The sequence below is a fragment of the Carettochelys insculpta genome, chromosome 1, assembly GCF_033958435.1.
Source record: "Carettochelys insculpta isolate YL-2023 chromosome 1, ASM3395843v1, whole genome shotgun sequence".
Lineage (NCBI taxonomy): Eukaryota > Metazoa > Chordata > Testudines > Carettochelyidae > Carettochelys > Carettochelys insculpta.
The window spans coordinates 165,604,780-165,631,487 of record NC_134137.1 but is presented as its reverse complement, the minus strand read 5'-3'; the positions used below and the strand labels follow the sequence as shown (position 1 = coordinate 165,631,487).

At 45.0% G+C, this 26,708-nt stretch overlaps 1 protein-coding gene across 1 annotated transcript in view; it reads left to right on the top strand.

The window, feature by feature from the left end:
- The window catches only part of CFAP47 (cilia and flagella associated protein 47), a 324,141-nt gene that overhangs the window by 100,588 nt on the left and 196,845 nt on the right, over nt 1–26,708 (top strand). Inside the window, exons 22-24 of the mRNA XM_074988334.1 lie at nt 11,829–11,997; nt 19,353–19,453; nt 22,794–22,953. Coding sequence (XP_074844435.1) covers nt 11,829–11,997; nt 19,353–19,453; nt 22,794–22,953 — 430 coding nt within the window. The remainder of the gene's footprint in view (nt 1–11,828; nt 11,998–19,352; nt 19,454–22,793; nt 22,954–26,708) is intronic.

Sequence of the window (26,708 nt, the reverse complement as noted above, 5' to 3'; positions counted from 1 at the left end):
TTAAGAAAATAACCTTAGAGGTCTGAAGTCACTTGTAAGTAACTGTTACTTTGTTCTTCATAGTTATATGAAAAGTTTAAATTTATTGTTTCAAGCTCTTTGTGCATATTTTACTTTTTGTGAAATCAAATGTTTGTGTGGGCAGGGGAGACATGTCTCAACACATCAGCGTCCTCCAATAAAATGCCAGACAAATTTGGTGCCGTGACAATTCTTACCTCCCTAAATTACTGTGTAAATGCAGGAGGTGCATATTATGCCCTCATAATTGAGAAATATGGCCTCTGATGGACTTGTCTGGGGAGAGTGATTGGCACATTTGGATAACCCTCATGGGCTTGTTCTGCTTTAGAAATATGACCCAACCACGCTGGGTTCAGCAGTACGTCCAGATATTAAAGTAATATAATCCATGTTCACACTGTTTTAGAAACTGAGGTGCTTTCTACATAGCAACCAGACACCGGAGGCTGGCCCATGACAGCCAATTTTGCTCATAGGGCTCTGACTGCATATCAGTTCATTGATGCATAGAATTCTGGTCTTGGGCTGGAGAATGAGTGTGCTGCCCGTTGGCCAGGTAGACAGTAATAAACTGCAAATTAGCTGCTCTGACAGTGTAGGATAATTGCATCTAATGACTGACTGAGACAGTGGGGTGAGGGAGGAGAGTATGAAATGAAAGTAAACTGAGAAAGAATACATGAAAATAAAAACTCTTCATACGTAACAGAGAGACTGAATTCCTGTTTTAACAGGAAAACTTGACTCATCTTTGCCTTACCAATGGAAGTGTGAGCAGCACTTGTCACAGTTAAACAGTACAGGTTGAACCTCTCTAGTCCGGACCTCTCTTGTCCTGCAAACTCTGTAATATTTCATGTTTTTAGTTAGCTAGCCGGATGATCATATGTGTGGCCAAGTTTCCCGTGGTCCCATAAAATTTGTTTCCAGACATCAGACCTCGCTCTCAGTGTTCTGTGCTGTAATTTACCAGTAAGCAGTGGAAGTGTTGGTAATGTGCTAGAAAATATTGATCTCCCGTCATCCAGAAAATTCTCCCGTCTGGCACTGGTCAGGTTCAACATGTAGTCTGTGCAGAGAGAGAGGTTCAACCTGTAGTCTGTGTAGACAGAGGTAACATGTTCTTGCATTGGCATACTGAATAGGATCAGAATTGATGCAACTGTTTTGGAAGTTATTTGAAGATGTTTTAAAGCAATTAAAATGTTTTCTGCCCTTACTCCTCCTAAATTTTTCTTCAAAGACTGAGGTCTCCATTAATCATTTTACAAAATATCATAAATACATAGATGTATTTGTTATGATTGCAGGGCTAAGTGCATTTCTGTCCCCTTCCTGATTTTTCTGAGGGCACTATATCAGATGTCAGGTCTCAAGCCTTTACGGCTGTGTCTACACATGCCCCCTCCTTTTGCAAAAGGAGGGGACATGTTAATAAGGCTGTTTGGAAGATGCTAATGAGGCACTGACATGAATATGCAGCATCTCATTAGCATAACGGTGGCAGTGTGTGATTTGTAAGTGCCGCTTTCAGAATGCATGCTGCCTGTGTGGATGGGAGGCCTTTTGAAGGGACCCCCCGACTTCAAAAGCCCCTTCTTCCTATTTGGTTTTAGGAAGAAGGAGCTTTTGAAGTCAGGCGGTCCTTCTGAAAGGCTCCCGTCTACATGTGTGGTGTGTGTTCCAAAAGTGACACTTTTGAATCTTGTGTGGCTGTCATTATGTTAACAAGACTCTGCATATTCATATTAGTGCCTCATTAGTATCTTCCAAACTGCCTCATTAACATGCTCCCTCCGAAAGGTGGAGGCATGTGTACACGCAGGATACATGAACTAGGGTAGAATTCCACAATTCCTATACCAGGCCTTAGGCTGCAGTGTAGTAGTTTTGCTTCAGAAGGTCCAGCTGAATTTTGATACTTGTGATTCTTCCCTGTAGGAGTCTGTGGTGAGTGGTACACAGAAATCTCACAACTTGCTTAAAACCAGTGTTTCTTTATTTTAAAAGATGGAATAAAATATGTGGAGAAAAAGGACATTAGCCAACACTCAGGCTTTGTCTATGTTGGCAAATGCAAAGCATTGGCAGTTAATCAGAGCACTGCAAGGAAACAGCTGTTGAGTGTCTACACTGTCAGCTCGCAGTGCACTACTGTGATCATATATGCAGTGACATTCTGGAGTGGTGTACTACCCACAGCTATTCCTCTTTTCTGCTGCTGAAGCTTGTGGGAGGGTGCGGCAAGATCGCAGGGCATCCTGGGCCCTGTCCCAGTGTTCCGTGGCACATTGCTTCACATTCCAGCAACCCCAGTGTTTCTGTTTGCATTTGGCACCATCTTTAAAGGGCTTTTGTGGTGTGCACTCTGCCTCCTCAGTCTGCGAGAACAGATCGCAAAACTGTTGAGGAAAATGTTGATAATCTCACTAACAAGTCATGCGTGGCAGTTGAGTTATTACCTAATCTATGAAGTGATGAAGAGGAGTGCAACACTGAGCTTGCTGCATGTAGTAGCTTCTGCACAAAATGTCCTGTGGCATTCATGGAGGTGCTGGAATGTTGCTTTTGGGATTGGCAAACAAAGAGTGAGTGGTGGGATCACATTGTCATGCAAATCTGGGATGATGAGTAGTGGGTGCAGAGCCTTTAGATGAGGAAAGCCACTTTCATGGGACTGTGTGTTGAGCTTGCCTATGGTGCAAGGCTATGAGAATGAGAGTTGCCCTGCCAGTGGAGAAGCATATGGTGATGCAATGTGGCAGCTGGCTTCTCTGGCACCAGAGTGGCACTTTGACTCCCATGCCTTGTAGTAGGTGTTTCACAACTCCTTCACTTTGACCCCACACAGTAGTGAATCTTGATCCTGGACCCTTTTGGTTGTGTATCTTGGTATCCACCCAGAGGTATCATAATTCCTGTTGCTGGAGCATAGCTGGGACTGGACAGCTTCCTTTCTCCAAAGGCTGCTGAGGTCCAACACCCCAGCATTGCTCCAAATAGAGGGATTGATTGGTTCGTGGAGCAGGCATGGTCACCTGGAAAGATGAACTGAGAACATGCCAAGTATTACTGAGCAAACAGGAAGAGGACTTCGAAAATTTCGGTAAAAGGTGTGTCTGAGGCCTGGTCACCTGAGGCCAGGGCAACAGATTTCAAATCAATCACCAGAGAGGCAAGAATAGGCATTGAGGGACAGATACCAGGGGCCAGTCACAGAGTGGTAGTACACCAGGATGTCCACCCAGGTACTCCAGCATTGTAGTCACTATGCAGCAAGTTCTATTCTTCTTGGTGAGATTGTTTACCTAGAGCAAAGCTACTGTGTAGTTAGTGTAGTTAGTATATCCTAACAGCCTTGCCAATGTGGACACCTTAGAAGTTACACCACTGAGAGCTGATTTACTGTGCCATAACATGCCAGTGTGGACAAGGCCATAGTCTACATGCTTCTCTTTATTACTGATAGGCTTACCATTTCTGATGGTTGTCTTAGCAGGCCCATTTTTTTGCCATACACCTTAAGAAAGATGCTGTCTTGGTCTGGTTCCCCTAAGCAAGTGCTTCTCCTCCCTTACAGATTGTTGCTTTCCAAGTATTTTGATCTCCTGTATCTGGGGATATCTTTCATCCTCCTCCTAATCAGGTTTGTAGCTTTGCTGAGAAAGCAAAATTTTCCAGGTTAATAGATCTAGCATCTTTTGACAACTCACAGGTGTTTGCAGAAAGGTGGCTTAAACCATTTCCCTCCTTTCCTGTGTGTGGTTTTATCCCAGACAATATCCTGCAGTATTAAAGCAGTATAGTCCTAACCCTACCCCCAAAAAATCTCTGTCACGTCAGTGTACAGCATTTGGAAATTATTAAAGAACAGCTCAAAATCCAACAGTATAATAACTTCAGTTTTTGAAATTTGTCTTTCTAATCACTCTTCTGTACAAAATACGCACAATAATTTGTCGTGTGGTAGCAACATTAAGGAATTTCTTTAGTAATAAAAGCCAAAGCCTAGACAATTCTATAAAGTAAAGAACTTATGGTAAAAGATGTTTTAGGTGGCAAAGTGGTACACTAAAAAGTAAGAAATATAAACTTAATTCTACTCCCTTTCCCATAAAATATTATAATATTGGGTTAAAGGACATGACCTTTTCCTTTTCCTACAACACCCCCACTTTACTACTGTGCTAATTAGATACAGTACTGTTAATGAAATTGCCCTGTGATGCAATGAAGTATTGTCCCCATTACAGACAGAATATGGAGAGAGACAGGCTATGTCTGGATTAGAGAGATTTGCTAATAGAAGTTTTTGTTGGAAGATATCTTCCGACAAACTTCTGTTGACATGTAGAATCCAGACTGCAGAGCACATAACTGTTTTGATCCGCTCTGTTAACAGAGAGTGGCCAGACTGCCTGCCCACTCTGTCAGCAAAACAGTGACCCTAACCAGAGCAGTCAGGGTCACAGGTCAGCATTTCCTTCCGGGAGCCCTGGGGAGACATACCCTTAAAGGGACCACCCCAGACACCTGTTCCCTGCTCATGCTGAGGCATGTCTACCTCCACAAAGGACAGCACAGTTGCTAGAGCAAAGCTTCAACTCCTGCTGGGAGACACAGCTCTTCCTAGTGAGCCTTGGTGCCACAGCAGCCACCAGGCTTGTGCTGGTGGCACACAGAAGTGCTTCAGCACCTGCTGCACCTTCTCCTGCCCATCATCCTCTTCCTCACCAAGAGTGAGCCCTACACCAACTTCGAGGACCTCACTGTTGCTGCTGGATGGTTACACCTACGTCTGCACGTCCCGCCTCCCCTGGGTACAAAGGTGGATCTGGAGGCATAACACTAGTTCCAACTGGTGGGACAGGCTGGTAAAGGGGCAGTGGGTTGATAAGCAGTGGTTCCAGAACTTTTGCATGCTGAAAGCCACCTCGCTGGAGCTCTGTGCCTGGCTGGCTTCTGCTATCTGGAGAGAGGGCACCTGGCTGTGGCCCACCATCCCTGTGGAGAAGCAGGTCTCAGTTGCCTTCTGGAAGCTCGCCACCCCTGACAGCTACCGGTAGGTGGCAACCAATTCAGTGTGGTGAAGTCCACTGTTGGGACCCTCCTCAGGGAGGTAAGGCATTCTCAGGCTGCAGTCCACGCATGGGGAACAGGGGGCGTCCCACACAAGGGGGATCCTTAGGAAGCAGGATGGAGGTGCGAGGCATAGGCTTGGGGTTGGGGGGGATGCCTTGCCCCTGGGGGGGCATGTCATTCCCCCTTGCACAGCCCTGCTGCCAGGGGGAGTGGGACCATGGCCTCACAGGGAGGGTTCCTGGACAGCTTGGGTGGGGGAATGGGAGGGGCCCAGGGACTCCCTCCCCAGGGACTCCCTGAGTCCTTGACGTGTGTTCAGTTCTCTCTCTCTGCAGGTGGTGACAGCCATCAACACCATCCTGCTATGGAGGGTTATCTATATAGGAGATGTAGACGCAGTCATGGCTGGATTCACTGTCCTGGAGTTCCTGAACTGCACTAGGGCTATTGATGGGACCCACATCCCAATTGATGTCCTGAAGCATAATGCAGTCAAATATGCCAATCAGAAGGGATACTTCTCGATGGTGCTGCAGGCCCTGGTTAACCACCATGGCTAGATCAGACATTTACATCAGGTGTTTGGGCTGGGCACATGGTGCCCGTGTGTTGTGTGTCTCTGCTCTGTGCCAGAGGATGGAGGCAGGCACATTTGTCTCCCACTGTGAGCTGGCAGTGCTACTATGCATCATGAGGGACGCAACCTACCCTCTCATGCCGTGGCTCATGAACCCTTACATCAGACAGATGGACCCCACCCAGGAATTCTCCAATGCCTTCCTCACCTGGGACAGGATGCAGGCCAAATGCAACTTTTGGTTGCCTCATTGCATGCTTTAGGTGCCTGCTTACCAACCTGGATGTCAGGGAGCACAACGTCCCTCAAGTTGTGGCAGGGTGTTGTGTCATGCACGACGTTGTGGAGGGGAAGGGAGAAGCCCTGCTCCTGGGGTTGGGGGTGGACAGCAGCCACGAATATGAGCAGCCAGGTGCAGCTCTGATCCGCCAGGCCCATTGAGATGGGGTGTGAATCTGTGATGCCCTGAGGGAGAGCTTCTCCCATGGCTCCCAATAACCCTCTCCAGAGCCCCTGTAGCCAACCAGGCTCGGGTTCCCCAGAGACGAGGCTGCACCCAGAAGGCGAGTGCTATATTTTGTTTATTGAAAGCGCGCGATACCCGTGACGGGAGCCCCGGAGACGCCGCAGTCACCAGTGGGGGAAAACCCGACGCGTCGGAGCTTCGCTCAGGGAGAGGCTCTGTAACAGGCCTTCTAACAGTAGCTGATGAGCTGAGCTCATTAACATAAGATTGCCTAAAATTGCCTATGCATTCCTTATCACTATCTCTAGTGGCCTACTGCCAGCGTAGCCTTGGAGTTTTGGCAGGCGCGGCTTGTTTCGCAGGTGATGTGAGTTGTTTTGCAGCTTTCACCTTGCACAGACCAGTTCTGGTATCTCTTGTTTGTTGGCAGCGTGCTTCTGTATATGATTCCTCTAAGAGTTCACGGAGGGGTCGGACTGCTCTCATGAGACCGTTACAAAGTCTTCTCGCACCCTACAGCCCCCCACAGTGGGGACCTCAGACCCACTTCCCTACCCTGTCCCCACCATGACCCATCCTTTCACCCCTTCACAACCGCAACCCCGATCAGTAAAGAGGGATGTGGGCATTGTGAACAACTCTTTTACTTAACCAAAGTAAAATGTGTTGAAAAGAACTGGTGTAATTACAAACTATTTACAATCAAGCAAAGTGCAAAAATCTTTGAACTATGTACTGTGGGGGAGATGACTTGGGACAGGGAGTGCAGGGCATCAGAAGTTGTATGGGGGGGTCTTGGGACAGGAGGAGTGGGGGGCTGCAAACCTGAGGGGGAGCAGGACCCCAAGTGGCATCAGCCTTGGAATCCCCTTCTGCCATGCATTCAGGGCCCCCATCAGGGATTGGCTGGGGCATGGAGCAGGGGGAGGTACAGAGGTGGTGGGGCTGCAGCAGGGTCTGGGTGAGCAGGGGAAGCTGGGGAGCCAAGGGGCAAGCATGGACCTCAGCCACTGCAGTGGGTCCAGGACACGCAGTGGGATGACTGGTGGAGGCAGGGCACTGGGGGTAGGGGAATCAGCGGGGGTGGTGGCAGCTGAGGGCTGGGACAGCAGCTGGGGGCATCTGCGCCATCATGTCCCACCATATGCTGGTGTCAGTGTCAAAGCGGGACATGTGTTGGTCCCAAGCCTGTGATCGCCACTCTGTGTTGTCCCGTAGCCACTGCTTCATGAACTCAATCATCCTCCAGAGGGCAGCGTTGTAGTCCCAGTGGAGGTCCCCCTGGATGTGTTGACAGCTCATCTGGCTGCGGGCTTGCCCTGGTGTTGAGGTGGGACTGGCTCACCCAGGTGGTGAGGTGGGGTTGGCCCAGCCCTCAGAGGATGTAGGTGCAGCTGTAAGGAAGACAAAAAGGAGAAGCAGAGAATCGTTCATGCAATGCAGCCCCTATGGCCCTGCCCCCACCGTGAGCAGTGACAAACACCCCCTGGGCGAGGGAATGGGAACGTGCTGGGAGCAGAGCCATGTGTGGCCTGCGCAGTGGGCCCTGCTGTATGGGGTCCTCCACTGTGCCTCTGGGATCGGGCTGATTGCAGTGCCCCTCCCCTCGACTGGCTAGTGGCCAATAGGGGTGTATAACCACAGAGGGGTTCCCTTATTGGTGGTGGGTGATCTGGGGGCAGACTGGTCCTCCCCTGTCCCTCCGCCACATGCGTCTCACGGTGCTGTCCCTCTCCTCTGGCCATGCCTGCGTGCTGGGTGCTGCACTCCTTGGCGCGTCAGGGGTCAGGCTGGTGTTGGCAGGTACTGGCAGGGCACCCTCTGCCCCCCCAGGGCCTGGGGCTTATCTGGCCTCCCAGGAGGCTGACCCCTGTCTGCTGGCTCTGGGTGGCACACACTACCTTGCGCATGGTGTCACATGCCAAGACTGCAGTGCGAGGGTCCGGCTGGGCAGCACACGCAGCACGCCTCATCTACATCCATCTCCCACGCCCTGGGGTTTGTGACGTGAGGGGTACTTACTGGAGAGACCCTTACCAAGCACTGATGAAGCCTGGGAGGTGGCGTGGCTTGTGGGGACCAACTCCAGCACAATGAAGAGGCTGCTGCTGTTCTCCAGTGCCTTGTCTGGCAGCAGTTCTGGTGGAAGTTTGGGGCTCGGAGGCCTCCTTCATCTGCTGATGGTGCTCCAGCTGTGGTGGTGGGGCCTTAAATGCCATGTCCATGCTTCAGTGCAGCGGGGATGTGTCTTCTCCCCTGGACATCATGTAGCTCTCAGTAATAGGGGCTGGTGGCGGGTCCTGCCCCATCGCATCAGGTGGCATACTGGCTTGGACATAGCCCTGGTGAAGCTTCTTTACCTTCATCCAGACCTGCTCCATGGTTGGGGTTCACTGGCCCTGTTCTGCCAGGGCAGTGGCCATCTGGGTGTAAATGGAGGGCTAGTGGTGCTTTGCTTTGGGGTCTTGCAGGGTCTTCTTCTACCCCCACGGGTCCAAGAGGGCTTGGACCTTGGCCCTGGTCCAGGAGGGGGCCCACCTCTTCGAGCCCTGGAATGGCTCCTGGGACCCCTATGACTGGTCCCTCGAGGGCTGGAGGCGCATTGCAGAGTACCTGCTGCTTAGCCATCTTCAGAGTTGTCAGCTACAGGGTGGGTGTGAGAGCATAGGGGACTGCAGCCTTTAGCTCTGCTGGTGTCATGCTCTCAGCTTTGTGCCACAGGGTTTTCTGGGCTCCCCGTGGCTTTAAGAATGGCTAGAGGCAGGTGCCATAGAGCACAGTTTGCTGCGGACAGGGTGTTCCCTGGGGCACCTGGAGGCCTTTTCTGTTGACAGAAGGCCCCTGGAATGTCCAGACCCTTGGTTTGTCAACAGAGACCTGTTGACAAAGGCATTCTTCCTTGTGGAGAGCAGGGTACGGCTGTGGACAAAAGGGCTGTGTTCTGTCAGCTTATTGTCGACAGAACGTGCTTGGGAATGTGGACACTCCCTGACTTTTATTGATAAAATAGACATTTTGTTGACAAAACATTCTAGTGTGGACATACCCACAGAGTTTACAGGGTACTGCCCAATCAGATCCTGAATTTGCTAACGTGAATTCTTTGTCTCGGGTCCATATTCATTTCACTACACTACACCACATATGGGATTGAATTATTTAAATATTCAGCTATTCCAGTACTAAAGATACCCTGTAGTAAAGCTTGCCAGCCAAGCAAGTATCCTAAAGATTTATATAATGAACATAGAACATACTTTTGTGTTGCAAAATTTTAAAAAAGACATCTGACCTTTACAAATTGTTTTTCAAATAAATTGACAGTAGCTAGTTTTATTGCTCTCTCTAGGGTAGAATAGCAGCTATAGGGGGTGTCTACATAATAGTAACAATAAATATAATATCTGTTTTCTTCTAACCAAGATCTTTTTCATTTTTGGAAAAGATTTCAAAAGTTTTAAAGTATATTATCTCAAAAATAAAATGATTTATTAATTTCAAATTTATGGAGAGAAAATTGATCAGTAGTAATCTTTCCACAGCAAAGACTGCAGCTACGTAATCTTTCCATTATAACGGTATTCTGGAAATACAAAATTTTAGTATGTTTAGGGGTGCAGAGAACCTTTGATGTGCATTTGACTTCAGATTTCACTTTATGTGGTCTTAGATGAGAGGGTTTTTTTGGGTATGTAGTGAAATTGGAAGTAAATCACATAGATGGTTTCTGAGCTACTTAATTAGAAAAATTGCATGAAGTAGTGTTTAAGAAATTCTTAATTTTTTAATTGCACTGTCTTTCAGAGATAATTGACTTACATTATTAATAAAATAATCTAGCAGTCATGTAACATTTTAAAGACTAATGAAATAATTTATTAGGTGATGAGCTTTTGTTAGTCTTTAAAGAGATACAGGACTGCTGGTTTGTTTTATTAGAATACAGACTAACATGCCTATCTCTCCGTTACATTATTCATTGCCAAATTTGAAATATCACTATGGTCCATTGATAATTTGAAAGAAAACTCATGCAATCTTTACTTTCTCTCCCCTTTAACAAACAGAAAACACAATCCACCCAGATGCCCTACACACATCTCTGTATTGTACTCAGTCAAGAAAGCGAGATTTCTGCATTAGTTGATATGGGGGGTACAAATTCGGCAAGGGCACTGAAGTATAAACCCTTCCAGGATCAGTGGGATTGGGACAATGCTTTATTCCCCATTTAAATTTTTTAAAATATTCACTACTCACTATATCACACATGAAAATTAAGATTAATGTACGTATTTCTGTAGAATTTGTAAGCTCTTTAGCTTTGTTTTGCTTGGACTTCCTGTATGAAAAAGCTCTAAGAAGTGCACAGACCTTGAGCATGCATGCTTTCTGAAGCATTAGCTGAAAATAGAACTAGACAAGTTGAAGAGGACTCCAATGTGTCTTTAAAGAGATATCAGTGTAAAAGTGCCTCCTTTTCTTTCCCATGCTGACTTTGGGTTATCCATACCTTTTGTCATCTGAGAGTAAACTGCTATAGTGTGTGCTGTGTGAGGCAACTCTTGAGAACCCATTCAGAAACAGAGAACCAGGCAAAATATAGCCACTTGCTTATAAATTGTGAAAGAATCATTTTCCAATGTTCTACTATAGGCATTAGCTGCCAGCAGCTTCCTGGATAGAGTTCAATGTATTCGTTTTAACCTATAAAATTCTAATTTTTGGGTCAGATTCTGAGCAAATACCTTTCTTTCCATGAAATATTGCTACAATTAGGATCAGTGCAAGCACTGAAGTTTGTATTGCACCAGTGTAAATGATGGTTTTGGCAAAGGTCTCTCTGTGAAGGATTCCTGACTTTGAAACTTATTCCCTCTTGACCCATGGTTTTTTTAATGTTCAAGATGTGCTGGAGACTGCCTTTTCTCTTGAGCAGCTGAGGAAAGTTTTCTTACACTGCACACCCCCTACCCCCCTACTTTTGCTGTATATTACTGATTATAGCCAGAAATCCAAACCAGATTTTCTCTGCAAGAATATTTTAAAAGTAACAAAGCACCTTTTAAAACTAGGATGTGCGAAAAGCCTCACCCGGAGCTCAGGTATGTATAGTTCTGCTATTCCCTGTCCTCATAGAAGACTGTAATGGGACAAGGTTGATATTTGGGCAGGTGTACACAACATTGAAAGGTTGAATTAAGGTATGCAGTTCCAGAAATGTTAATTACGTAGCTAATGTTAACACAATTTGGGCTTCTGTGCTATTTCCTCTCAGTGAGGTAGATGGGAGCGTGCGTTCATGTCAACTTCCCTTACGGCGAACTGGGGGTGGGGTGGTAGGAGGCAGGAGTGTCTACTCAGGCACCCTGTAAGTTTGATTTAATGCGTGCCTACTTGGCACGCTAACTTGAACTCTCAAAGATTGACTGCAGGAGGGTCGATTTTTCCCTGTAGTGAAGATGTACCCTTTAGGTACTTAAGGTGGCTGACACCATGTGACAATAGAGGAAGCTCCCGTTAACTTCATAGGTACCTGATCAGGCCCACAAGTTAATTTTCTGTAAAATTGTTCTTAGTAATTCTCTTAAAATAGCGATATCAGTGCTATATAGTATAGCATAAACCTCCTGATTTCCTCACTGAGAAAATGACCAGAACTATATTTTTGTCCTTTAGGTGGCAGCATATGACTTCAATCTTCCAGTAAACATTAATGTCAGTGAGGTTCCATCTTCTCAGCAAAACTCTACAGCTGCAACACCTTCTGGGTCAGGAAAGCACATAATTGTTCCTCGTCCTCAAATGGTGACTGTGGCTGTTCCCTTATGTACAGTTCAAGCAACTGGTAGGTAAACTAGGAATATTTACAGTGTGTGGTGCTTTGTATTTCCTTGTCAGAGGTTCATTGCTAGTTTTAGCAAAGGAAAACTAAACACTAAAGAACTGAGGGTGGGAATCAGTAGGTAATTTAACATTTATTGTAATATCTGATAACTAGGGAATGTAACAAAGGTATGGCTGGATCTATTCACCCCATTTTAAATGTGTATTTTTGAACATTTTGAACCTGGAATTATATTGCTATCAGTTCACAGAATCCTAGAATCCTAGGGCTGGAAGGGACCTCAGGAGGTCATCAAGTCCACCCCTCTGACTAAACCATGATCAACCCCAACTAAATCTTCCCAGCCAGGGCATTGTCAAACCAGGATTTAAAAACCTCTAGTGATGAAGATTACACCACCTCTCTAGGTAATGCATTCCAGTGCTTCACCACCCTCCTGGTGAAATTTAGTTTTTCCTGATATCCAACTTATACCTCCTCCTCTAACTTGAGACCATTGCTCCTGGTTCTGCCATCTGTCACTACTGAGAACAGCTCCTTTCCATCCTCTTTAGAGCCCTCTTCAGGAAGTAAGAAGGCTGCTATCAAATCACCCCTCAGTCTTCTCTTCTGCAAACTAAATAACCCTAAATCCCTCAGCCTCTCCTTATAGGTCAGGTTCTCCAGCCCCCTAATCATTTTTGTTGCCCTCCTCTGGACCCACTCCAATACCTCCACACCCTTTCTACACTGTAGGACCCAGAACTAGACACAATACTCCAGATGTGGCCTCAGTAATGCTGAATAGAGGGGAATAATAACTTCTCTAGATGTAGGGGAAATGCTCTTCCTAATGCGCCCCAAATATGCAATTAGACTTCTTGGCTACAAGGGCTCACTATTAACTCATATCCAGCCTCTCATCCACTGTAATCCCCAGGTCCTTTTCTGCTTCAATGCTGCTTAGCCAGTTGGTTCCCAGCCTGTAACAGTGCTTGGGTATTTTCTGTCTCAAGTGCGGGACTCTACACTTCTCCTTGTTGAACCTCGTCAGATTGGGCCAAAAGTAATCTTTCAATTTATCTTGGTCACTCTGGACCCTATCCCTACCCTCCGACATATCTACCACTCTCCCTTGCTTAGCGTCATCTGCAAATTTGCTGAGGGTGCAATCCATCCCCTTTTCCAGGTCATTAATAAAGATGTTGAACAATACCGGCCCTAACACTGACCCTGGGGTCACTCTACTTGAAACCCACTGCCAAACAGGCATTAAGCCATTGATCACTACCTGTTGGGCCTGACTGTCTAACCAGTTTTCTATCCACCTTACTGTCCATTTACCCAATCCACACTTCCTTAATTTATGGGCAAGAATATTGTGGGAGACTGTATCAAAAGCTTTGCTAAGGTCAAGGTGTATCACATCCATTGACTTCCTCATGTCCATAGAGCCAGTTACCTCATCATAGAAGGTAATCATATTGGTCAGGCATGACTTGCTGTTGGTGAATCCATGTTGACTACTCCTATCACTTTCCCCTCTTACAAGTGCTTCAGAATGGATACTTTGAGAATCCCCTCCATGACTTTTCTGGGAACTGAGGTAAGGCTGACTGGTCTATAGTTTCCTGAATTGTCCTCTTTTCTTTTTTTAAAGATGGGCACTACATTTGTCTTTTTCCAGTCATCTGGGATCTCTTCCGAGCTCCATGAGTGTTCAAAGATAATGTCTACAATGACATTTGCCAATTCCCTCAGTACGCTTTGATGCATTAAATCTGGACTCATGGCTTTGTGTATGTCTGTCTTTTCTAAATAGCTCTTATCTGTTCTTTTCTGACTGAGGGCTGCCCACTTCATTCCCATACTGCATTGCCTAGTGCAGTAATTTGGGAGCTGACCTTGTCCATGAAGACAGAGGCAAAAAAGCATTGAGCACTTCAGCTTTTCTCCCATCATCTGTCATCAGGTTATGTCCCTCCTCCAGTAATGGCCCCACAACCTCACTGATCACCCTCTTATTGTTAACACATGTAGAAAATCCTTCTTGTTGTCCTTCACATTACTTGTTAGCTGCAGTTCCAGTTGTGCTCTGGCTTTCCTGCATTTTCCAGCAATATATTTATACTTCTCCTTAGTCATATGTCCAAGCTTCCACTTCTTATACGCATCCTTTTTGAATTTAAGCTCACTAAGGATTTCCTTGGTAAGCCAAGCTGGTTGCCTACCATATTTGCTTTTCTTACTGTGCATTGGAATGGTTTGTTCCTGTGCCTTCAGTAGGACTTCTTTAAAATACTGCCGGTTCTCCTGAACTCCTTTTCTTTTCATATTAGCTTCCCAGGTGATCCTGCCCATCAGTTCTCTGAGGGAGTCAAAGTCTGCTCTTCTGAAATCAAGGGTCTGTATTTCACTGCTCACCTTTCTTCCTTTTGTCAGGACCGTGAAATCCACCATCTCATGATCACTTCAGGAAAGGTTGCCACTCACTTCTATTTCTCTTACTAGTTCTTCCCTGTTTGTGAGGAGCAGCTCAAGCTGTGCATGGACCCTGGTCAGTTCCTTTAGCACTTGTACGAGGAAATTATCCCCAACATTCTCCAAAAACTGTCTGGATTGTCTGTGTGCTGCTGTATTGGTCTCCCAACAAATGTTAGGGTGATTAAAGTCTCCCATGAGAACCTGGTCCTGTGATTTGGAAGCTGCTCTTACATTTCTGAAGAAATCCTCATCTACCTGATCTGGTGGTCTATAGCAGGTAACAACCACAACATCACTTCTGTTGCTTCTAGCTCTAAGCTTAACCCAAAGACTCTCAGCTGGTTCTTCTCCCTCCATATACTGGAGTTCTGAGCAATCATACTGCTCTCTTACATACAGCACAACCCCTTCTCTTCTCCTATCTGTCCTTCCTGAGCAGTTTATACTCTTCCGTGACTATGCTCCAGTTATGTGAGTCATCCCACCAAGTCTGTTATTCCAATCACCTCATACTTCTTTGACTATTCCAGGGCCTCTAATCCTTCCTGTTTTCCAGGGGCCTTGCATTTGTTCCTAAAAATTAAGTATTAGAGAATCTTAGAAATGTAGAGTTGGAAGGGACCTTGACAGGTCATCAAGTACAGTCTGCTGAGACAGGGACAAGTAAACCTAGATCATCCCTGACAGGTGTCGGTCCAGCCTGTTCTTAATCCGCAGTAATCGAGATTCCACAGTCTACCTTGGAAGCTTATTCCAGTGCTTAACTATCCTAATAGTTAAGGTTTTTTTTTTTTTTTGTTCCTCCAGAGCCCCAGGAGGTCCTAGAGCTCTGGCTCTCTCCTGGATGGGGCCCTTCTTTTTGTAGTCTGATCAGGGTCCTGGCTGTCCTGGGCTGGCTCCCTGGCGGGCATGCTGTGGCTAGCTTCTGGCCATCCGTCAGGCTCTGGTTGCTGCAAGGGTGGCTGGGAAGTGCGAGCTGCAGCCCTGCACTTGCTGCTTGTCTCCACACTGTTTCCTTCCTCAGGGTCTCTGGTTCCTTGCAGCTGTAAAAGTGGCCAGCCCCAGAGAGTCTGCTGAGGCTGCCTGGAGTGTCTCTATTCTCCAGCTGGCCACCACCATGCTGGACCACTCTTTCAGAAGAAGGGGTTGGGGAGCAGAATCTGCAGGTGATTTGTTCCGGAAGGAGGTGCTTCTCCTGATTTGGGAGTGGAGTACGGAATCCGGAAGACGTGGTACATTCACACCTTTAATGTGTAGACACTCCACAGATCTTCCAGAAGAAGCCGGTATTCTTCTGGAAGATAATGCACGTGTAGATGCAGCCTTACTTTATTCAGTATTACTGGATAGAGACAAACACTCCAAGTAGACTGATCAAAAAATGGCACTGAATGTGTACAAAATATATCTTATATTAGTATCCCATTGCATAATAAATGCCACCAAAAACTCATTTGAAAGAATTATAGTTGGCCATAACTCAAATATTTTAAAAGCCTAAGAACCCTTCTGTAAAAAGAGCTGATATATTAGGTTATAGCTTCTTTGATTCTGTGGCTATTTAATTATATCCTTACATAAATCCTTTTTGGAGGACAAATACTAAGTAAATGGTCTGAGCACTCCAGTGTATCAATAAACCATGCTTGTACACTGTAGGCAAATAGAAAACTTGTTTTTGTGCTACGAGGGAAGGACTTAATAGTTTTACTCCACCACACCAGCTTAGAAATGACACTTGTTATTGATTAGCTATTTTCAGATGTCACACTGAAGAACAGTATGTGATAACACATATGCTTTTTGATATTAAAGGGCCTAATTTTACAAAGTATGTCTCCCATTTGTGATCCCTAATAATGTATTTTGGTTAGTGGAAGGCCATGCATTTTCTACACATATGTAATCTTTTCTTAAAAATAATCTGTCTATTATCTGGAGCATTGCCTGTGGTTAAATGTGCCCAGGATAGTCCTGGCAGTAGAATTACTACAGTTGGCAAGTGTGTCAAAATCCAATAGAAATCTTCTTTGTGCATGTGTCCTCAGAACTTCTTCCACTGCAGGCACAACTGTCACGATCATGAGGGTTAGCCAGCAGCCTGGAAGTAAAAGGGTTAACCTCCTTAGCCGGGTGGGGTTGGCCTATAGGAATGTAGGTAAGAATTGAATTTTGGCTCCTCCCTTCTTCTGTTCTCTGTCTTTGGTGCTTCTTTCCAGGCATGAGGGAGAGACACAGAATATCTCCCTCCAAGAACAGGCCCTCCAATCTTCTATAAGTAGGGTAAAGTTTAGATAGATCCGTTAGGCTTTATTGTTTTATGTTTTGGGAAGTGGGATCTGATGTCTGTGCACTTTTTAGAAATGTTCTTTTACTCTCCTTGTAACTAAGTTCTAGCCCCATGGTGGAGACTCCCCATGTGTTTTACTTTGTGACTCTTCCATCTAATCATGAGGCTTGCAACACGAATATTGTTGTGATAATAAAAGTTCTCTCTTTTTCTTTTTATTAACTTGGTATTGGGTAATGTTTGTGTCCTGGTTTTTACTTTTGGGGTTGAGATTTCCCAAGTAGTCTCTCCCTGGTTTCCTTATTATTACTTGGGTAATAATTTGGCAGCAGATTTTATCCCCAAAATCTTAAGTTCTTAGGATTTTTGGGGGGAAGTTTATACCAAAACCTGGTAGATAAGGTTTTGGAGGTACTTTTGCTGGCCCCCACTTCTGTATTTATTTTGCTAGAGTGGGGAAGGAGCCATGACAACAGCTAGATGATTTGATACAAGAAACCCATAAGTAGCCTGGCGAGTTGTTTCATCAGCCTGGGAAGGAAGCAAACTCCACAACCAACTACTTCAAGGTCCTTTCTTCAGGATACAGTCAATTGTTTATATCAATAGACATAACCAACACAGAATAAAATGACTCAACTGAAAAATCGTAGTTGCAATTCCCAAGGGCTTCAACTGGCCATGGAGAAAGCAGGGATTTCCGTTTGTTGGTGTCCCTTTTAGTAAGTTTCTGGCTCTCATAGCTGTGGAGAAAATCTTAAAAGAAAAGTAAAGTAAGTGCATTCTGAAGTCTCAGAAACCAGAAGGCAAACAAAAAGAACCCAGTGTTGTTGTTGTTGTTTTTTTAAAAATCTCATTTTTGAAGTTTAACTTCAGTGCTTGTGCTTGGGAATACTTTACCATTTCTCTTTTGATTCCTGTGGGCACAGCAGGGATATGCAGAGATGACTTCACTATTTCAAAGCAGCTGCTTTATTTTGTCCTAAGAACATACAAAAGGCCATGCCGGGTCAGACTAATAGTCTGTTTATCCCACTGTCCTACCGTTTGACAGTGGCCAGTGCCAATTGCTCCACAGGGAATGAGCAGAAGAGGCAATCATCAAATGATCCATTCCCTGTTCTGACAAACAGAGGTTAGGGACATTATGTCTGCCCATCCTGGCTAATAGCCATTGATGGACCTATCCTCCATGAATGTACCTAGTTCTTTTTTTTTTTTTTTTTTTTTTTCAACCTTGTTAGTCTTGTCCTTCATAACATCCTCTGGCAGTGAGTTCCACAGGTTAGCTGTACATTGTGTGAGGACATATTTCCTTTTGTTTGTTTTAAACCTGCTGCCTGTTAATTTCATTTGATTACCCCTAGTTCTTTTGTTACAGAAAGGAGTAAGGAAAAGAACCCTTTCTTTATTTACTTTCTCCACACCTGTCATGATTTTATAGACTCTATCATATCACCCCTCCTTAGTCGTCTCTTTTCTGAACTGAGAAGTCCAAGTCTTATTAATCTCTCATCATATCATAGCCATTCCATAACCTTGGTCATTTTTGCTGAATTTTCCTGAACCTTTTCCAGTTGTCACATTATGTTATGTAGTAGCCACCCTCTGGACCTGTATACATTGAATTTCTCTTATTTGGCACACATGGGGCCTGACAATGGGAAGTCAATGTTGTCTGGTACATTATCAATACTTCCATTGCTTACTGGGATCTCAGAAGACATTTAGGGGTAAATTAGAACTGAATAACAGCACAGAACACAGAGACCCAGGACTGGTAGTGTAAACAAATTTTATGGGACTATGTGAAACTTGGCCACACCCATAAGTGGTTGTCAGGCTACCTAAAATCATGCTGGATTATGGACATTGCCAGACAAGAGAGTTCTGGATTAGAAAGGCTCCACCTATGTACCCTTTTGGGTCATATATGCAGCTCTCTGTGTTATGTCAGCCACATCCACACACAATATAGACTATCCATATTGCTACAAAAATGAGGTTTAGTGTTTGTAATATAACAGCAATACAAGTTAATCAGTGTAGTAACTTTTTTTAAACATTGGTCAATGTCTACCATGAGCATTTTAAATTGGCAATATAGTCAAAATGTGAACTGTTAAAGATAATTCATTGTAAGAGTGGTATGGCATTGTATATTGCCACCCTCATTTCCACACTGCTGGGGGGTTGAGGCTAGGTTGAGTACCCAGAGAACATGTCTTGTGGAGCCTGCCTACAAAAGGGGGTGGGGTTCCTTATGACAAAAGTCATAAGCAAATAGATATTTACATTTCATGTATTATGCTTGCAATGTGTGGACAATGAACAAGAGGACAGGCTTTAAAGAAAGGGAGAACCTGTCAGTTTTTAAGAATGCTGTTATAACTGCATTGGTACCCTTATATTGGAGAGTCATTGAGGGTCAGGCAATGTCTTTTATGGGACCAGCTTCTGTTGATGGGAGACAAGCTTTTGAGCTACACAGAATTCTTTTTTTGGTCTTACGAATGTGTAATGTGAAAATAAAGTTTTAGTGAAAAATGTTTTATAAATATTTGGTAAAATGCTCTCGAAAGGTTTTGATTTTCTCCTGCAGTACTACAATCACCACTTGAGTTCTCCACCTCAGAGCTGGTATTTGAGTTAAGAAGCATGGGATTACATTTAGGGATTACAGATGAAAGTCAGAGCACTCAGGTAAATACACATATGCCTTTATCACTGTTCTTAACCTAATATTTTACTTTACTGTGAAAGAGAGAGACATGAAGAACACAACGCAGTTTAAACAACTACATACACACATTTCATGTTGGTCTTTAAAAAATAAGACTTTTGCTCAGTTTCTGTCTTAGACTTTATTTTACCCTCTTATTCGTGAACTGAATTGTGAGCAATATGGGAAACTGGCTAGCACAATTCATTAGCAGTATTTAACAATTCAGTCATCCAACAGCGATATGTAGTGACAGAACGTCTGAGCTTGCACTTGAAGATATTTTTACAGCTAATTTTGTGCAGTTAATAATTTATGACATACTCTTAAATTTGAGGGTTTTTTTTAAAATTGCCTTTGCAGTTTTCCCATCTGGCAATCATATGTTCATGATCCTAGGAGCACGCTAACACGGCTTACCATTGGGTGGCTTGCTCAAACTGATTATTCTGGAGAAGTTCTATTGCTTATGATACATAGGGGATCTGACTAGATGACCATGATGGCACCTTCTGACTTTGACAGCTCTGAAGCTACAATCCCAAGGTATCAATAATAGTTTGAAAAGGTTAATATTTCCCCCTTTATTTTCTTCAGTACCTCTCTTTCTTCCAAGGTCATCATGTCATCTAGTCAGATCCCCTACATATTTTTTTCTCTTCTCATGTACATTTTAAGCACCTTGTGTGGTGGTCATGTCATATATTTTATTATAACCTGAAGGACAACTTTTAAACTATGACTGCTTCTCTGGCTCCAAAGTAAGAGGATCCTAATATTACTATTACAAAAATAAATAAAGAAATTGCTACATAAACCAAGACCGAAAACAAGACCTTTTTTTCCTATTTGTTCAAGATCAGTTCTTCACCTTGACATTTTCCCAGTCCGGGCGGGTGGGTGGGGATGCGAAACACAGATGCTACATCAGAGACAATATATTCACTTTAATCTGCAGAGGTATGTGTGTGTGTGTGGGGGGGGGGGGGGGCGCTATATGTTACACAGCCTCAGTTAAAGTTTCCCCAAGAAGCATCTTTAGAATATCCTCCTTGAATCATGAAAGAGATGAGGTGCATTGTCTTAAATAATTTAAGACCTCTGTGAAGTCATTGTATTCAAGCAGATCTCCTGAACTTCTCTGTGTTAAGGGTGATAGTTCTTGAATGAAGAAGATAGGGGAACTTTCCACAAGGTGCCTCCTCGATCACCTGTCACTCCTAATGGTGACATCATGGTCTTCCAGAAGATAATAGCGTGGGGCTGTTTTAATCTATGGAGCAGGCTTAGGCAACTCATAATGCATGTCTGGCTAGGTCCTGACCATCAAAAATGTTAGTTCTCATAGCTTGCCTGAAGGATCACATTTACCTTGCAGCTGGGAGTGTGCTTCGCATCTTGTGTTAACACTTGAGCACTAGCTCTGCTCAAGCTAGCACACTACTGATGGCAGCGTAGGCTTAGGTAGATTAGACAGTTCTTGGGATAGCAGCCCAAATCATACTTTGGGGACCAAGCAAGTATGCACTCAGATGACTCAGGCAGAGGAAGCCTGTTTCTGTCTACCTAACTGCTGCGTAGATGTACCCTGACATGCAGGCTAAGAAGACTAATGTTCAAGAGTGTCAAAACTTAGCCAGACATGTATTATGAGCTTCTTATAATACATCCGAAGTTTTGTCTCATTCTCAGTCCCACGAATGGGGCACAGGGAGTCTCAGGGCAGTTGCCCTGAGGACCAATGATTCAAAAGGACCCAGGACTCACTGCTACTACTACCACAGGAGTGGCAGCTTCTGGAGCCCCAGGCCCATTAAATTGCTTCTGGAGTGCCATGCAGCATACACTGGTTGATTCTGAAGGCTGGAGGTTGGGGACGTGGTTTGATGGGCTCTGGGCAGTGCTGAGGGCTGAGTGCCTTAAACCCACCTCTTTTGCCTGAGCCACACCACTTCTGGGAGCACAGAGCTGCTTCCTCCTCACCATCCCCAGGGGCCTGGCAAGTCTTACCCCCCACCCCTCCACTTCTCAATCTCTAAGTTTTGCTGGATCATTCAACAATATTACTGGCTCAGGACTTCAGATATAAATGTTGGAATTGCCTTTTGAAGACATGCAGTCTTTCCATAATTTAAAACAATGATAATTTAAACAGACTGTTATTTGGAACAAAGACATTCTAAATCTGTTTTTAGGATGAATGTGCTATCCTTCAGGTTTGAGAAGCGGTACCAGCAGCACTCAGAGCATTAAATTAGATATTCAATCTTAGCGGTAAGCAAAGGTAGTTTCAAAGTGCCTTTCATTTTAAAGAGTGTCAGCTTCGGGAGAGGGGTTTCTTCTGCTCATTTGTCACAGGGACTGTTTTGTACTCTGATGCAATGATGTTGGAACCTTAGTAGGCAGCCAGATGTTAGCATGTTTCAATACTATTTCATTTTTGTACCCTTCTCCTCCTTAAGATAATTTTTTCCATTTTTTTCCAGTAAAGTTCTGTCTCTGGACCTGGGTGTGTCCTGAAATTTACATTAAATAGCTACAGCTTCCAGTTCAATGGTGTGCTTTACACCCCAGCTCCTTCCATAAAACCTTTTCAGATATTTCCATGAAACAGTTTTGAGGGGTGAAGCCACAACACTATGCCTATGGACAATACAGGACATGCATGATCCATTTTACTAGGGCTATTTTGTCATTCCAGCAAAGAGAGGTAGTTGTCTAAAACCAGCTTTAAATTTTTACTATGTCAACACGTTTATTGGAAGAATCAATATGTGTAGAATCTTTGAGAATGGTAACGTCAAATCTCTCTGATAGTGTATTCAGGTTTTGCAACGTTTGGCTTGTATACATAAAAGTTCTCCTATTTGCATTTGTTTTACCACCACTGCCATTGTAAATGCATTTGATCTACTTATCGCACTGTAGCCCAAGATTAATAGCCAAGTTGCCATAAATATGTTTTTTTCTTATTACTTTGAAGAAATCAGTGTCATATATTTAAGATGCGAGAAAATGGTTTTCCTCCCTGGGTAGGAAACACTCTTCTTTGGGAATGGTGAATGGCTGGTTAAGTGTGCTCTCTGTGAATGATGAGGCATACTTATTTTCTTACCTTATAGCTTTAAACAGCATACTGTATTGCTTTCTAGTGTGCTCTGTTGAACTCTGTGTCAATTGTTTCTTATTTGTAGATTAAAAAGTACAACACACATTAGTTACTTGACTTGTCTTCAGCAAGGAAAGCTTAATATTGAGTGATGTGTAACGCTTACTGCATTCTGTCATCTTTCATCCTTGTTTGCCTTCAACTATTTACAGAAGTTTGTCCTCAAGAATATTTCAAGGCAACAGGTGACATGGAAGTTAGACCTTGATGGTGCAGGAAAAGCCATAGAAGATGGCATTTTTAAGTTCAGCCTGTGTGCTGGAGCTCTTCATGAAGGACAAAAAACTAGTATCACTGTAGGCTTCTGCCCATGTAAGTACTTTTCTCAATTTGTCAACTTCTATATAAATGTTTGCTAAAGTTAATGGTTTGTTCCAGACCCTCTTTCCAGAGGTGCATTTAAATTCCCTTTCACTGAGAATCAGCATATTTTTCTTTGCTGAAATATAGTTGTAGAGCTAATGTACTCAGAAAGCCAGTTGTGGTAAAACTGAAATAAAACAATCAACAGACCTTTTCTTAAATTCCAAAGTTACACGGGCTGAACCCCAGAAGATAAAAGTAGCATTTCCTATTTTAAACTATCTAGTGCAACAGGTTCTGGGATTTTGCCAATGGAATAAACCTTGTTATAGCTCAGAGCTAAGAGTGCTGCCGTGTGGATAGCACAGGAAAGGTGAGCTGTTTTAAGTGTTTTTTCTTATGCATAAGATAAAATACCCGAGACGCTTTCTTTGGGTTAGCATAACAGGTTAAGAACTGATTATAATTAATGGATTCCTATGTGAATTTGAGGGACTCTGGTTTCAGGCATTCCTCTCATTCTAAGGCAGTGTATGGAATTTTTACAGACACACACCTCACTTTCCCCAATCTATGGAGGATTTTTCTTTGCAATGATCCAAGCAGAGCAAAATATTAAGTGGCTCCCTTCAATTAATGCATGAAACTTTTCTAGGAACACAACCTTGAAAGCATATATTTCTCAAAGAAGCTAAAGAGCTTTTCTGTAGGGTATTCGGTATCCTTAATCCTCAGACATTAGGAATTTACGCTATCCACATATCTTTGGGTTCTATGAAGTAAGTTTCTGGTCTCCGTTCAGTTGTCATTGAACAGATGTCCGTATCACAATCATGCTACAGGTTGAACCTCTCTAATCCAGCACTCTCTCATCCAGCAAAATCTGTAATCCAGCATGATTTTAGTTAGCTGGACAACTATTTTTCATGGATGTGGCCAAGTTTCTAATGGTTGACTAAAGGTTTTACAGCCACCAGTCCTGGCTGTCAGTGTTCAATGCTGTTATTTAGCTGTAATTTACTCCTAACTGTCATTTAAGAGCCCAGTAAAATGTGGAAGTGTTGGTAATGCTGCTAGACAATACTGACCTCCCATAGTCTGTCATATTCTCTTGTTCAGCACCGGTCAGGTTTCAAGGGTGATGGACAAGCACGAATTGGAAACCGTGTTGATAGTAAGGATTAGAAAGGCCAGGATCTGAATAGACATGGAAACTACTCATTCAGTCACTCCAGGTTGTGAATGAGGTGTGTGTGAAAGAAGCTTGCGGTGGAAATGAGGAAGGATGGAAAATAAAAAATGGTGGTAGTTACTGCACTTCAGTCCGCCATGTCCAGGGCAATCTGGACTCCCATCCGCGATGCTGCATAGCCCTCTTGAACAATCGCCTTTAAACACTGGCTTTTTTGTCTTCCGGAAGGGAATCCATGAGGGGAGTAAGCCTGGAGTAATTATCAAAATTATGGTTTGCTAGGTGTGCCCATAATTTGCCACTCAGTAGCAGGGTATCAGAGGAATATACCTTCCTGCCAAACAGTTCTAGCTTCTTAGCATCTTTGTTCGATCCCCCCGATTTGTACTGAGAAGCCTTTGACCTCTGCTGAGACGACTCGACCACCAAAGAATTTGGTTGTGGGTGACTGAAGAGGAACTCCATGCCCTTTGCCGGGACGAAGTACTTCTTATCCGCTCTCTTGTTTGTAGGAGGAACAGAGGCCGGAGTCTGCCATATAGAAGTGGCTGACTCCAGAATGGCTTCGTCCAGCAGAATAGCAATTTTGGATGAAGCCAGGGGTCTCAAATTTTCCAAGAGTTTGTGATGTTTCTCCTGCACCTCTGCCGTTTGAATGTCTTGCGTGAAGCCACCCTTTTAAACAGCTCCTGAAACTGTTTAAGGTCATCCGGGGGAGAGAAATCCCCGGGGGCCATGGCCTCATCTGGGGAGGATGAGGAGGAACCACTAGGGTAAACCTCCCTCGAACCCTCGGGCTCCTGCGGTCGATGATACACTTGCTCGCTGGAAGATTGTGAAGGAAAGTCTCGGGGTTCTAAAATTAACTCCCCTTGAGACAACTGTGTTTCCGTCCCCAATCGGGAGTGCCCATGGGAGTACTGAGCAGCCGGGGGGGACCTGCCCCTGGGTGTAGGCCTGTGGTGTCTGTGTCCAGATTGATAAGGACGACCATGGCAGCATGGGCAAGGGTCTGGGGATGGAGACCTAGACCACTCACGGGGTGTGTACCCCCGATGTCTGGGAGAGCGAGACTTCCGCGACGACACAGATAGAGGTGAAACTGGCTTGTGTTAGTACTCCAGGGGATCCAATCCCAGAAATGGTGAAGGTGGTCCAAGCCATGGTGACATTGGTTGGAGGAACGGAGAAGGAGGTTCCGGATGGGCCGGTGTTGACACAGGCCTTCGGTGCGGCGTGTGTATCACAGGGGGAGGGCTTGGTGCTAACAGCAGCGCAGCCCTGTCCAGAGATGGACTGCGGTGCCGGGCTTTTGATTTTGCCTTTCCCCTCCCCTGCGGAGCCGGCACCGCCCCCTCCCGTGCCGGGGATCTCGCTTGGGATCAGCAGCAATGGTTTCCCTTGCTTCTGCGCATGTCGGACCGCCCACCGCTCCCTCTACCGGTGGCGCTGGACTTACTCACGCAGGCTCAGGGGTCCATAGTGCACCCGCACCCTCAGGGTCTGCACCTACAAGCATGGCTAATCCATGGCTCAGCTCCTTAAAGAGCACGTGTACGGAGGGAGTATAACAAGTCCTGGAATGTAGCCGAAGGACCTCCACCAGGAGGACTTACAAGCAGAAATGGACTCGATTCACAGCCTGGTGTTCCACCAAGCAGTTAGCTCCCCTTGACGTTCCTATACCTGTAATACTAGAATACTTATTGGACCTCAAAAGAGGTGGGCTTTCTCTATCCTCGATAAAGGTCCACCGCGCCGCTATATCAGCCTTTCGGCATACAGAGGAAGGGCCCACGGTATTCGCCCATCCTATCGTTACCAGGTTCTTGAAGGGGCTGGTAAACCTGTACCCCCCTTGGAAACCGCTTCCACCATCGTGGAATTTGGACTTGGTGCTCAGCGCGCTATCGGGTCCACCTTTTGAACCATTAGCCACAGTTCCCATACGTCTCCTTACGATAAAAACAACCTTCCTCCTTGCAACTACGTCAGCCCGCAGGGTGAGTGAGCTCGCGGCAGTGATGGCAACGCTGCACTGCACAGTATTCTCAAAGGAGGCGGTAAGCTTAAGGCTGCACCCAGCCTTTGTTCCAAAAGTCTCTTCGGAGTCCAATCTTAACGAGCCAATAGTTTTACCCTCGTTTTACCCGAAGCCTCACAGCTCCGGCAAGGAGGCACGCCTGCATCTCCTGGATGTGAGGAGGGTGTTGGCCTTCTACATAGACAGAACTAAGTCCTTCCGGAAAACGAAGAGGCTCCTAGTCTCTCTCGCTCCCAGGTCAAAAGGAGAAGTTCTCTCTTCACAGAGAATCTCAAAGCACATTGTGTGCTGTATAAAAATGTATTACGAGCTTCAAAATGCTCCTTTGCTGGCCCCGCCCAGGGCTCACTCCATCAGGGCGGTGGCGCCGTCAACAGTCTTCTTCAAGGGCATCGCATTAAAAGACATCTGTAGAGTGGCGACCTGGTCATCCTACGACACCTTCGCCGAGCATTATGCCCTGCTTCGGGTATTCAAAGAGGATACCCGTCTGTCGACGGCAGTCCTCTCGGGGGCAAGCTGCACATA